This window comes from Ochotona princeps, chromosome 9, assembly GCF_030435755.1.
Source record: "Ochotona princeps isolate mOchPri1 chromosome 9, mOchPri1.hap1, whole genome shotgun sequence".
In the NCBI taxonomy this organism is placed as follows: Eukaryota; Metazoa; Chordata; class Mammalia; order Lagomorpha; family Ochotonidae; genus Ochotona; species Ochotona princeps.
In genome coordinates this window covers 14203641-14217228 of record NC_080840.1, presented here as the reverse complement: position 1 = coordinate 14217228, position 13588 = coordinate 14203641, and the positions used below count along the sequence as shown (strand labels likewise).

Sequence of the window (13588 nt, the reverse complement as noted above, 5' to 3'; positions counted from 1 at the left end):
GTGCATACTGAAACAGGGTATGGGGCAGGCTGGGCCACAACAATCACCAGCTCATACAAGGCCAAGATAGAGGGGCAGGCTATGCCGGGCAAGGGCCTAGCACCTACTGGTGCATGTGAGATCTTGGTCTGGGAGTTGGCCGAGTGGGGAACCTGGGAAACTCCCTTACAGGATCATAGTTCCCACTGGTGAGCTCGTGGTCCAGGCGTGGGGGTTGGGCAAGATGGGCAAAGTAGCTCCATCCATTGGCAAGTATGTGGGTTGATTTTGAAAGGGGGCAGACTGGGTAGGGCCGAGCAAAACTTAGCCCACTGGCAAGTGCAAAATCCAGGCTGGAACACAGGTCATGCCGGGCTAGGCTGTCATACCTACCAGTTTGCATGATTTGAGGATGGGAACAGAGTGAACAGGGCCAGGTGCTAGCACCTGCCAGCAAGAGTTGGAACTGGGGGCAGGCCAGGTCAGGCCAGGTTACAGCATCTGGAGGCAAAGGCCAAGACAGGTGAGGGACTGGATCAAGCTGGGTCAGAGTAACCACTGGCACACGCAAAATCTGTGGCTGGGAACAGGGCTGGTTGGGGAGCTAAAGGGACACCCTGGCCAGGTTGTGATTTCCCTTGGTGAGCGCGAGGGCCAGGTTGGGGGCTACTGTCTGGTCTGCTCTGGACATGGCTGCAGTGTCCCTCAGCACAAGTGTGGACTGGATCTGGGATGCGCCAGACTGGGCCAGACTCCAGCACTCTCTGATGCACATGAGAACCAGGGTAGGTATAGGACGAGCTGGGCTGTGTCTGCCCCTGCTGAGCCATGTGTGAGCTGAGTCTGGGTGTGGACCAGACTTGGCTGGGCTATAAACACCCAACAGTAAAAACCGAAATGGGTGAGGGCTGGTCAGGAAAGGCCACTATTTCTGCTAGGACAGGAGGTGGACTAAGTAGGGCTGGCCCGTGGACCCACCGGTATGTTTGAGATCTGGCATTGGGAGAGGTTCTGATGAAGAAACTTGGGGAACTCCTTTGTTGGGACACAGTCCCTGCAGGTGAGAGCAAGAACCACGATATGGAGCAGCCCAGACCAGGTCAGGTAATGGAAGCCCCCAGCATACATTTGACTCAAGTTGAGGGTGAACCAGGCTGGGCCAGTTCACATCACCCTCTGGTGAATCTGAATGCCAGAAGGAATTGTGGGTCAGGCTGGGTCAGGTCACAGCACAGCCAGTTCACATGAGGGCCTGGATTGGGTGCCTGCTGGGTTAGGCTAGACTGTAGCCCCCATCAGCGTGAGCTGGAATTGGGGGTGGGCTGGGCCTGGCCAAGAAACAGCACCTACTGGCAAATGCCTAAATCCCTATAGGTTACGAAATTGGATTTTTTTGGTGGTGCCCAATTTCCACCTTCCACGAAGTGCAGCAACTCCTGGGCAAGGAGGAGGGCTGACCAGAGCTCTGCTTTGCCACTGCTGGAGGCTTCTCGCTGCATCGGCAGAAATGGGCGGACCCACTCTTTTTTCTAAGCTGGGCCCTGTTGGCCTGCACAGTTACTCCCCAATGAGCTCCCTGCTCTTTATTGCAATCCATCCAGGGCCCCTTCCCAAGTCGCTTTTCCAACTCGGTCGACCCCAGTGCATGGTCTTGGGCCACCAGGTTCACACTCTGGGGAAAACTGGGTCACCTAACAACCGCTAGGCCAACCCAAAAGGTCGCGTTTACTCATGCAGATCCTAAAAACAGAATAACCGCGCGGGGGTGGTCACCACGCGCTGCCCCGCCCACCAAGGTGTAGTGGGCGGGACCAGGCTGTAGTGGGCGGGCCTGGAGGCCGTCCGGCGCCTAGCCTCTCCGGGCACGCCCCGGAGCGGGAGGAAGTGACGCAAGTCCAGGACCATTTCCGGTTGGCCGAAACTAGGAAGAAACTTGGAGCCACGGAGGCTGTCCAGCTGTTCTCTGACCTGTGGCCAGGGCCGCTCTGAGCTGTCGGGAGCCCTGGCCATGGGGCAGGCCGAGCCTTGGGCGCTGTGAGGCGCGGGGCCTCCCGCGGTCTCCTCTGACGGGCAGGGGGCGGGCGGGCGGGAGGGCGGGAGGCGACGTTAGCGCTGCAGCCGCGGCTCCTGGCATCATGAACATCGACGTGGAGTTCCACATCCGGCACAACTACCCATGGAGCAAGTTGCCGGCCAACGTGAGGCAGGTACGGCCGGCTCTCCCCGGCTCGCCATCACCTGCTGGCCCGGCAGCGGGGCGCCTGGGGGCGGACTCCCTCCCTGTCCCCCGCCGGGGTCCTGGGATGAGAGGGGTGTCTGCTGCAGCTGTGCGGTCAGAGGGATAGGATGGCGTCGTTGCTCCATGGAATGGAATGGTGCCCGCAGGACGCGCCGGGCGCCTGAGCCCGCGTCGTCGGTTCATCCAGCATTCTTGGCCTCTGGGGCTTGGGGTTGGAGAGACGGGGACGGGGCCTCTGGGGCTCAGGGCCTTCGGGGTTGGGGCTGGGCAGAGGGTCAGGCCTCCCGGGCTTGGGGAGGGAGGCGGGGCCTCCGGAGCTTGGAGATGGAGAGAGGAGGACGGAGTCTTCCGGGCTTGGGGCTGGGAAGAGGATTGGGTCCTCCCGGGCTTGGGGAGGGACAGAGGGGGACGGGGCCTCAGGGACTTAGGGATGGAGAAAAGGAGACAGGGCCTCTGCGGCTTGGGGATCCATGGAGAGAGGGGGACGGGGCCTCCGGTGCTTGTGGAAGGGCAGCGGCACGGGTCCTCCGGGGCTTGGAGATGGCCCCACGAGTTGGACTGGAGGCAAGGAAGATATCCCACAGAGGGGAGTGAGCGACTGCCTGTCGCCAGGCAGGACTGTGATTGGAACTGAAGTTTGGTGGTTGGCATGGCAGTGGTAGCAGCTGAAGCTGGAAAAGTAAGGCTGGAGTTGGAAGGGGCCGTCCTTTGTTTCGATGGATTTCTTCCTCTAGATGGCGAGGTATGGTTTCAGCAGTGTTGGCGAGGGTGACACGAGGGTTTGGGTTTTTAGGGCTGGTTATGCTCTATGTTTATGAGCTTCTGCTAGGGACTTTATTTTGTCTGGTCTGGTAAATTTCAGTAGTCAGTAAGATCCTGTTTTCGCGGAGCTGGTTTTTGCTCATATGGTGGTGAACGAGTAAACAAAGAGATGCAGAGAAAATCCACCACGTGCCAGGTGATGCTAAATCCTATGAAGGTAATGACCTGAGGTGGCATCTCAGTTCGGCACTACCAGGACCAGAGTGAAATGCGGCTTTTTACTGGCGCTGGGCAGTTGTGTTTGAATGATGATGGTGGGTGGTGATAGCGTAATCCTTATACCAAACTTTCCCTGTAAACTTAAACCTGTAAACTTTCCCTCCTACTCCCTACCTTAGGGGTTTACTGTAGCAAGGAAGTATCATTTGGCATAGGAAAACACTTTCATGTAGTGGCTGCTCCACTTTTCAGCTCCCTGCTAATGGCCTGGGAAAAAGCAACACAAGATGGCCCCGGTGTTTGGGCCCGACACCAACTGGAAGAGCTGGATGTAGCTCCTGGCCATCTGGGAGTGAGCCCGTGGACGGAACATCTCTGTCTTTGTAACTCTGACCTTCAAAGCTCTGAACTGAGGGATAAGTTTTTCTTGCTGAGCCAGAGAGGGGGCTTTGGTGGGCCCATGCTCTTCAAGCTTCTGTTGCGTGTTTGAAGACGACAAAAGAATCAGCAATCTCTGTATTTTATTTTTTCTGTACTTTTTTTTTTTAATAAAAATGAACAAAGCATAATAGAAGAAAGATGAGGGAGATAGATCATGCCCAACATGAATCATTTAGCTTTAAATCATTTAGCTGAGAAGACTGGCCATTTGTAACTACTGAAGAAAAAAACAAAGATGTGTTAATGGTTCGTTCCATAGGCCTTGGCTGGCTTTCCACGGTTCCCCTAGGTTCAGCTCCCTCTGGCTGCTACAGCACATGGCCGTCTAGCCTCTGGCCTGCTGAATAGGACCGCCTGTACGCTGTCCTCGCTAGTGCAGATATAGCTTTGTTGACGTTGCCGGTAGCTTCTGCTGGTGTCTCTGGTCATTCACTTCTGGAAGGCCTCTCCCACCCCCTTTGGCTGGGGTAGTTGCCTCCGCGTAGGCTGCCATGCTGTTGTCACCCACCTGAGCACTGACCCCATGAAGGTACATTTCCTGGGGTCACACCTTGCTACTGTACCTGTCACCTAGTGAGTGGGCTTTTAGTTAGTAAGTACTTTTGGAGTAAGTGTGAGTGTATGGTGGGATCAGTCTGAGGTTTTTTTTTTTTTTTTGTCTGGGCAGATAAAACACCCCCTGTAAAGGAGAGGGGAATATTCTTTATAAGGAAAAATAAATGCTTTGGCTCTTTGGCTTTAAATATGCTTCAATTTAGTCTTCATCAGGAGATTACTCATATTTCCAGGTTTTGATTGCTGGGGGGCAATTCTGATTTAAAAAAAATTTATTGCAAACCAACTTTTAAAATATGGATAAGATGAATTTTCCTCCCTATGAAATGGATCATGCTAGGCTAAGAAATAAATTATTTTCAGGATAGTTCACTGTTATCTTGTATTCATTGCTTAAAGCAGTTCCTGGTCCTTTTGTTTTATGGAGACTATAAAACCCTACTAAGGGTCACTTTAGGTGTGTTTTGGGGAGGTGGTTGGAGTGCACCTGGGGATGGGGGCTGCAGGAGCAGAGGCTTTAGGGAATGGCAGCTTTTAGGATTGTTTGCTGCATGATGGAGGCTTTAGGGTGGGAACGTTACTGCTCCATCACCCCTTCCTCATTGACAGTTCTTGGTTCTGCAGCCCAACCCTGTGTAGTCCACTGCCCCAGGGTAAGACTTTGTAATTCTGCAAGGCCCACATTCTTTGAGTTTAAAATAACCTTTTTAAAAGTTACATTCTGTAGTGGCAACAGTGTTTTACATGAACGGGATAAGGGAGCTGGAGAATCACCAACAGAGCCATTTTAGTTTATGTACTTGGCTGGAGGGGGAGGTGATTTTTAGGTATTTATGTGCACACAGCAATGCTAATTGATCAGCACTAGTCATTACTTAATGTGTGGTGCAAAATGTCTAAGAGGTGTGGTATTTTATTTTTTATGATTTCTTTATTTTTACTGGAAAGTTAGATTTATAGAGAGAAGGAGAGGTAGAAAGATCTTCTGTCTGCTAGTTCACTTCCCAAGTGGCTGCAATAGCCGGAACTGACCTGATCCGAAGCCAGGAGCCGAGCTGATCTGAAGCCAGGAGCCAGGAGCCAGAAGCTTTTTCTGGGTCTCCTGTGAGGTTGCAGGGTTCCAAGGCTTTGGGCCATCCTCCACTGCTTTATCATGCCTCAAGTAGGGAGCTGGAAGGGAAGTGGAGCAGCCGAGATATGAACTGGTGCCCATATGGGGATCCTGGCGCATGCAAGCAACTATGCTACCATGCTGGGCCCAAGATGTTATATTCAAGGGAAATTACACATAATGGACCTTTGTGTTTATGTGATTGGTTTGATTTATATTTATGCGCACACACACACACATATATACACACACATATATAAATCAAGGCATTCACAGTTTTTTCTGAAATACTAGGAACAGAATCTGAAAGGGAGGAAGTGATTAAGTTAAGGTAAGTTGAAAGCGTTTTTCAAGTCAAATCCAGAAGACTTTATATTTGGCACACTAAGATTGTAGCAGAATTGCTACAATTTTGTGTCCTGAGAATGAGACTTTGGCTTGGTAAAAGAGCTACATGAAACCTTTTCCCTCAGGCAGTTCAGTACTGACCATGGCTTTGGTGCTACATAGAATTTGGTGTTTTCTATACAATGAACTCTATTCTTAATTACTTATAATGTCAAAGCAAATGACAGTAGTACATGTACATACATTCTGGCTTAACAAATCCAGATACAGGAAGAAAGATATTTTTCCCACTTTTTCTGGAATCCTGCTCACATAGTGTGTCCAGTTGTGGACCAGTTTATGTAGGTGGGAGTTTCAGCTGTGTTGTAAAGATTCCCTTATGTAAAAGATACATGTATTGATACTCTGGCTTTTAATAAGAGGATACTTAAAAAGTTAGCAGAAAATAAATTTGCAAGATCATGCTCATTTCTCATGAATCCTTTCAAAACCACCTCTTGTTGACCATTATATTATTAGGCAAAATTCTTTGCTTTCATGATCATTTCAACTTTGAGCTTAAAAAAAAAGACAGCAAATGTGTAGCCAGAACTTTTTCTGCTTATTAAAATTATATGGGAAATCTTAAATTGTTTTTTTTTTTAAAGATATATTTGTTTTTATTGGAAAGGCAGATTTTACAGAGAGAAGGAGAGACAGGAAGATCGTTGATATGCTGGTTCACATCCCAAATGGTTGCAGTGGCTGGAGCTCAGCTGAAACCAGAAGCCATCTCCAGGTCTCCCATGCGGGTGCAGGGTCCCAAGGCTTTGGGCTGTCCTCCATTGCTTTCCCAGGCCACAAGCAGGGAGCTGGATGGGAAGCGGAGCAGGTGGGACATGAACCAGTGCCCATATGGTATGCCAGCACTTGCAAGTGGAGAATAGGCACTGAGCCATTGTGCTGGATCCTCAAAGTATTTTCTCATGAAGCTGTAAGGAGATAGTGTTTTTAAGAACTTAGGGATTGATGTATTTTTAGTTACTGTTCTCAAATGTAAATAAATGTAAGTGCAAGAAACCATCCATCTATTCATTTAACACACACGAATCGACAGTGGTTAGGAAGGAAATCTTTATATAAATAGAACTTAGTCCTTTGTTAAGTCATGCTCTCATAGTGCTCTTTTATTTGTTTTTAGGGAGTTTAAATAATTTTAGTAAATCCTCTTAGAAAAGATTATTATTTGGAAATAGGTATTTTGAGTTGTTGCTCTATTACCATAGTAGGAAAGTTAGCATAGAATAATCAAGTTTAAGAAAATACTATTTGTTGAGTTCTGGAAGTTAAAGGATAAAATTAAGAATCATGGTTTTGAATTTTTATGGGGAAAAAGTACTGTTTGTCTTGGAAGCTATTTAAAATTTTTATGAAATTTCTTTCAGAGTCTTGGAAACTCACAAAGAGAATATGAAAAGCAGGTTGTCCTGTACAGTATCCGTAACCAGTTACGATACAGAAATAATTTAGGTAAGTAGAGGCATTCTCTGTCTCTCTTCTTTTTTAAAGTTTAACAATTTATTTGAAAGTTGGAGCTGTAGCAGAGAGGTCTTCCATTCGCTGAGTCACTCACCCGGTGGCCACAGCAGCTGGGGTTGGACAAAGGCAGGAGCTGGGTCTACCATATGACTGACATGGGCCTAATCTTGAAGCATCTTCTGATGCTTTCCCAGGCCATTAGCAATGAGCTGGATCGAAAGTAGAGCAGCAGAGACATGAAGTGGTACCCTTGTGATATGCCAACTGGTAGCTTAATGTACTGTACCACAGTGCTGCCCCCAGGTATTCTCACACTGGGGCGGTGATGACTGTTCTTAACTTCTGATTTTCACACATCTCAATTCTTGTTTTGATAATATTTCATAGTGCTGAGTTTATCCCACATATAAACATTACAAAACTCTATTAACTATACATAACAAGAATTTTCAATTAGCAGGTAGACTTTTCTTTCTAATTGGGATGAAAATTATTTTTTAGAATACTGTTTAATATCTTCTCGTAAGCTGAGAAAACACACCAGAAAAGAAGAAGTTTGCTAATTCTTAATAATGTTCAGCTTTGAGTTTTAGATTATCTCCACAGATTTTTCAAATAATACAACTTCAACGAGAAATTCTTCCTGTAATAACCAGAACAAATTGGAAGATAATATTTTAAATATATCTGGTTCCATTTTTTTGCTCCTTTAAAAAATTGCCTTTTGGCAGATTACTTTGGTTAGCTTGTTATGCTTCCAGCCAGTCTTTCCCCTGTGTTCCTTTAAGCTTGGTGTTTAGAGGGAACTTTTAAAAAGTACTTTCCGCGGGAGAGGACTTTTTACATTGAGAAAACAAAAGCAAGTAAGTTTTATTGTTTAACGTTTTATTTATTTGAAAGGCAGAGTTATGTATGAGAGAGATAGGAAGAAACACAGAGAAAAAAAGGTCTTTTGTCTTCTCGTTCAGTCCCCAAATAGCCATGAGGCTCGGAGGAGGGCTGGTGCAAACGCAGGAGCAGAAACTTCCTCCTGCTTTCCATGTGAATGCTGCGGCCGGAGCACTCGGGCCGTCTGCTGCTGTAGCGGGGAGCTGGGGCAGAAGTGGAACAGTTGGGACGAGAGCTGGTTCTCATATGCCAGCACTGCAAGCAGCAGCTTAACCTGCACAGCATTAGCTCCAATTTTAAAAAAATAGGCGTGGTTTTATTGGACTCTAGCAGTTTAGTTTGACTGACTTGTAAAGTTATAAAGGAATTTACATTTAAACACACATTTATGCAGCGTATGTATAGTTTGGTTTTTTTGGATGGTAATTATTTCTGTATTCTGGCATTGAATATTTTACTTGTTCTTTTCTAATTATGTACTTTTCCTCTGAATTAATATTGATTTATAAGGTCTTTATTATTACATTTACACTTAATACATAACTGTAAGCAATCTGAAAAAAACTTGAAAGTGCCTCGCTTTCCCAGTTAAACACGTCAAGAAAGATGAACGCAAGTACTATGAAGAGCTGCTCAAGTACAGCCGCGACCATCTCCTGCTCTACCCTTACCATTTGTCGGACATCATGGTGAAGGGCCTCAGGATAACCCCTTTCTCCTATTACACTGGGATTATGGAGGTAAGTGAGTCATGTGGGTGAACCCTGGGAATGGGGGGACTGTACGACAGGGGGCTCTGCAGCTGGCCGGCGGCTGTCCAGCTGTCAGCTACAGCAGGTTTGGTTGTGAGGTTAGAAGGTACAAAGGAATGTGGCATACAAGCTAATTATTTGAGCTGCACTTTGTTGTTGATGGTGTTTCACATGGAAACGTCTACTGTATATTCAAAGACTGTTGTTCCTTGTACTGTAGCAGCATGGGTAGTCTCCTGTCACCCAAGTCTGTGTAAATTTTACTGCTTTTATTCCACGATTATGGTTGCATAGGGGTGCCGGAAGTGACCAGTAAACACAGAGAAAGTTCAAGTGTGTAGATCTGTTCACTAACTGTATCAAGGAGACGTGATGACATGGACCTGACATGGTGTAATGCGCATGTCTGAGGAATGTGTCAGTAGCCCTGGTTGTTGATCTCTTTCTATAATTGTTACCTTCTTGCAAAGGGAGTTTTTATAGGCTTGTGTTGAGTAACTTTAATCCTGGTGACATGCAGCTTTATGTCAAGGTTTGTCTAGTGTTCATTTGTTGCTTCATTATGTTTGAGAGTGACTCTTTGAGCTTTGTGGCTCGATGCAAGAGCAGAGGGGCATCCGTGACTGGACGAGGCAGGTGCTCCCACGGCGAGCAGACAGCACCCTCTGTGCTGTGGCTCCTCTGGCTGTGGACCCTGGCTCGCAGCCTTTCACCCCTCCAGGCGCCGTCCCCTGATTGCTGTGTCCTTTGTATGGAGGAAATGCTTCTGCAAAGCTTGAGGACTGCCAGCTTCCTAGCACAGGGGAAAGTCGGAGTTGATAGTGCAGGTGACAGCTAATCAGTAGGTAGAACAGTTATTGCTGCTTCTTTTTGTTTGTTTAATTTTTAAAAAAATTAACTCACAAGGTTTAGGGGATTAAAAAACTATGGCGATCTTGTCCCACATACCAGCTTTCATTTCAGGTATATCCTTGCGCTTGCTGCCATATTTTCTTGTACATGAACTGTTGGGTCTGGCTGCCAAAGTGAATGTGGATATGCTCTGTGCAGTAAACATTCAGTTTATTATTGGGGGAGTTGCAGAATTACTGAATTGATCTTTGCTCCCAGTTGGCTCTGGTCCTAAGTGGTTGGAGTCCCCATAGGTAGTGCATGTCTGGGTGCACGCTGCTGGATTGGCTCTTGGCTCGGAGCAGGGGTCCTGGTGGACATCTGAAGTATGGAGAGGCTGGAGGCTTCAGCTGGCATCCAGGCGCTGCCCGCAGAGCTTCCACAGGGCAGAGGTTAGTAAATTCAGAGGGCATTCTGGGAAACCAGGCCTGGAAGGACTAGGTAAGGACTGTGTGCTGAGTGCCACAGTGTGGCATGTCTACTTCAGCCAAACTATGACCTCACTCACTGCCTCCTTTAATAACTGTTGTTCTGTTTGGCTGGAGAATTAGATAGTTATACATCTGTTTTTATCTAAGAAAATCTGCATTTTGATTTTAAATTTCTTCTTTTTGAAAGGACATTATGAACAGTGAGAAAAGTTACGATTCATTGCCCAATTTTACTGCTGCTGACTGTAAGTATTCAAATATTCTGAAGAAGGTAATTTTAACATTGCATTTTCACATATGCCTGCTGTTGTCATCAGAATTGTGAAGTGAGTTTTCAACCTGAAAGATGTGAAAAATGAGACCAGTATTTTTTTTTGAAGATTTATTTATTTTTATTAGAAAGGTAGATATACAGAGGAGAGACAGAGGAAATTCTTCTGTCCGATGGCTCACACCTCAGGGGGCCGCAATGGCTGGAGCTGAGCCAATCCAAAGCCAGGAATCTCTTCCAGGTCTCCCTTGCTGGTTCAGGGTCCCTAAGCTTTGGGCCGTCTTCGACTGCTTTCCCAGGCCACAAGCAGGGAGCTGGATGGGAAGTGGGGCCATCGAGATTAGAACTGGTGCCTATATGGGATCCTGGTGCGTTCAAGGCGAGGACTTTAACCACTATGCTATCATGCCAGGCCCCAGAAACTGTTGTTTTTAATATGAGAGGTAGCCTAAATGTCTAAGAGAAGAGTTATTTTGCCTTGTAGGTCAGAAAACAGACCAATCTGTGTCTTTCTAGAGAAAGAAAAGTTACTTTTCATATTAGACTGTGTGTATTGCACCAAATGAGGGGAGAAAACTTAGTATGCACCATCTTTTGATGGTATGAACAGTTTGTATGAGTACATTTTGCGATTTTTGTAAGATTTCCCTAGTGAACATGCATTGGAAATGGGACAGAGTCCTGCTGGGAAGAGGTTTTTGCTGAACACTTTGACTTTTTGAAACCAGGGAACTTCTGCTTTTTAAAAATAGCATCATTTTATGTTGTTGAAAGTCTCAGCTTCACTTTATCTCTCCCAAAGTGTAGCTTTCTCCCAGCATTTGAAGAATTCCTTTTAATTTTGATGAGCTATGTTGATCAGTGATCAGAATGAATGCAGGCTGGGTTATGTTTTCCTAAGGTTAGTTGAGAGTATGCTGACATTTTAAGATGAAGTTCATGTTTTCTGAAAGAAAGGCTCTTTGTTTCAGGCCTCAGGCTTCTTGGCATAGGAAGAAACCAGTACATTGACCTTATGAATCAGTGCAGATCGTCAAAAGTAAGTTGGTCATTTCCCTTTCTTTCACATTTTGGGGCCTGCTTACCACACAGTTTGATTAGTTTTTTAAGTGATAGAAATAATGAAATATAACTTCTTTAGCCAAATGAAATACATTTAATTAAAAAAAAAATACTCTCAGTATCCTCTAGGTTATTGAGTGATTATTTAAAAATTTATATATTTTTATTGGAAAGGCAGATTTAGAGAGAGAAGAAGGGACAGAGAGAAAGATCTTCCATCTGCTGGAAGTAGCTGCAGTGGCCAGACCTGAACCAATCTGAAGCCAGGAGCTTCTTCCAGGTCTCCCACACGAGTTAGGGTCTCAAGGCTTTGAGCCGTCTAGAATGATTATTTACTCAAACATATTTAAAGCATAAAGTATTTATTTTTATGATTTTTGTTTCCATGTTTTGAAAGGCAGAGAGACCGAGGCTGAGAGAGCTTCCATTTCCTGTTTCCTTCCCAGATGTTCACAGGTTGGGGCGCTAGGCTGGAGCACAGCCAAGAGCCAGCACACAGTGTAGACATCTGTGTGGGCTGGGGAACACCCAAGTACTTGTGCCATCTCTTGCTGCCCTCCCAGGGTGCACATTGGCAGGAGGCTGGGCCCAAGCATGGTTGGGTCACACACCTAGCTGTTGAAGCTGGGATGTGGGCATCCCAAGCTATAACACTTGGCTGGCCCTAAAATATTTATTTTTAAAAATTATGTTAGTTTCTTTTCTCAGGACTCACTAAATGGGTTACATAAATAAATACACACACACACACACACACACATTTTACCTTTTGGTTTCATGTAAGTTTCTGGATTTAGATCTAGATTTAATGATTAGCATCTTGGAATAATTTAGGAAAGGCTTCCTCTACTTCATATATAGAGAACATGAGAGTTTAGGAAGATGTTTAGCCTGTTAGAAGCAGTCACGTATGATTGATAGAAAAAGAAAGTGGTAATGTTAGGCTGACTGCAAATTCTCAGATGGCTTCTTCCATTGCAGAAATTTTTCAGAAGGAAAACAGCTCGTGATCTTCTTCCGATCAAGCCAGTGGAAATTGCCATTGAGGCCTGGTGGGTGGTGCAGGCTGGCTACATCACTGAAGATGACATCAAGGTAGAGACCCTGAAAAGCAAACACGGAATTTTAGTTTTTTAAACTGAATTTTATAGTTTTCAGTTATATTTGTATATACTTTAGAGAAGTGATCTTAATGTGGTTTTCCTGTCAAAGATAGATTCAAAATTTAAAGTGATCTTGGTAGGCCATATTGGTCAGTTTCCAATATACTCTTTAATCGTAAGGGAGATTTGACTTAGTTCAGGGGCAGATATCTGGTGGTGCTAATTACATATTCCATAGAAATGTTGTTTGATGCCAAGTCTGTCAACAGTTTTTTTTTTTTTAAGATTATTTTTATTGGAAAGTCAGATTTTTACAGAGTGATGGAGAAAGATCTTCCATCTGCTGGTTCACTTCTAAAGTAGTCACAACAGCCAGAGCTGAGCCTATCCGAAGCCAAGAGCCAGAAGCTTCTTGGTCTCCCACGTGGGTTCAGTGTTCCAAGGCTTTTGTCCGTCCTCCGCTTCTTTCCTAGGCCACAGGCAGGGAGCTGGATAGGAGTGGAGCAGCTAGGATATGAACTGATGCCAATATGGGATCCCAGGTGTGCAAGGTGAGGATTTTAGCTGCTAGGCTACCATGCCAGACCCCCAACAATGGTTTTAGCCAGCATTTTTGAACACATGCTAAATGCTAGATGTACCAGGCACCATTGCAAGTGTTTTTCATATTGTTCCATTAATTCTCATAATCCAAGAGTTATAAATTATTCGTACTTCCATTTAACAGTTGAGAAAAGGGAGCACAGGGTGATTATGTAATGGTTTAAGTCATACTGGTAGCACGAGTCCAGAATTTCCATCCAAGGAGTTTGCTGTGACCTGCAGTCTTTAATTGCAATGCTGAACCCTGTGGCTAATGTAATAGACACTGTGATGGGGTGATGCTCTCAAGATAAGGGAAAATGGTACCCCAGTGGTCAAACATGTGATATCCTTTATACATTTTGGAGGAGTTGGAGTGATGAAGGAATCAAGAGACCAGTTCGTATGTTTATGCAGCTGAAGGAATTGTGGGTGT

At 45.6% G+C, this 13588-nt stretch overlaps 1 protein-coding gene across 1 annotated transcript in view; it reads left to right on the top strand.

The window, feature by feature from the left end:
* The first annotated feature begins 1879 nt into the window (after nucleotides 1-1879).
* The window catches only part of FAM91A1 (family with sequence similarity 91 member A1), a 48563-nt gene continuing 36854 nt past the window's right edge, over nucleotides 1880-13588 (top strand). Inside the window, exons 1-6 of the mRNA XM_004580714.4 lie at nucleotides 1880-2186; nucleotides 7079-7163; nucleotides 8649-8800; nucleotides 10322-10379; nucleotides 11377-11444; nucleotides 12449-12562. Coding sequence (XP_004580771.2) covers nucleotides 2115-2186; nucleotides 7079-7163; nucleotides 8649-8800; nucleotides 10322-10379; nucleotides 11377-11444; nucleotides 12449-12562 — 549 coding nt within the window. The 5' untranslated portion in view covers nucleotides 1880-2114. The remainder of the gene's footprint in view (nucleotides 2187-7078; nucleotides 7164-8648; nucleotides 8801-10321; nucleotides 10380-11376; nucleotides 11445-12448; nucleotides 12563-13588) is intronic.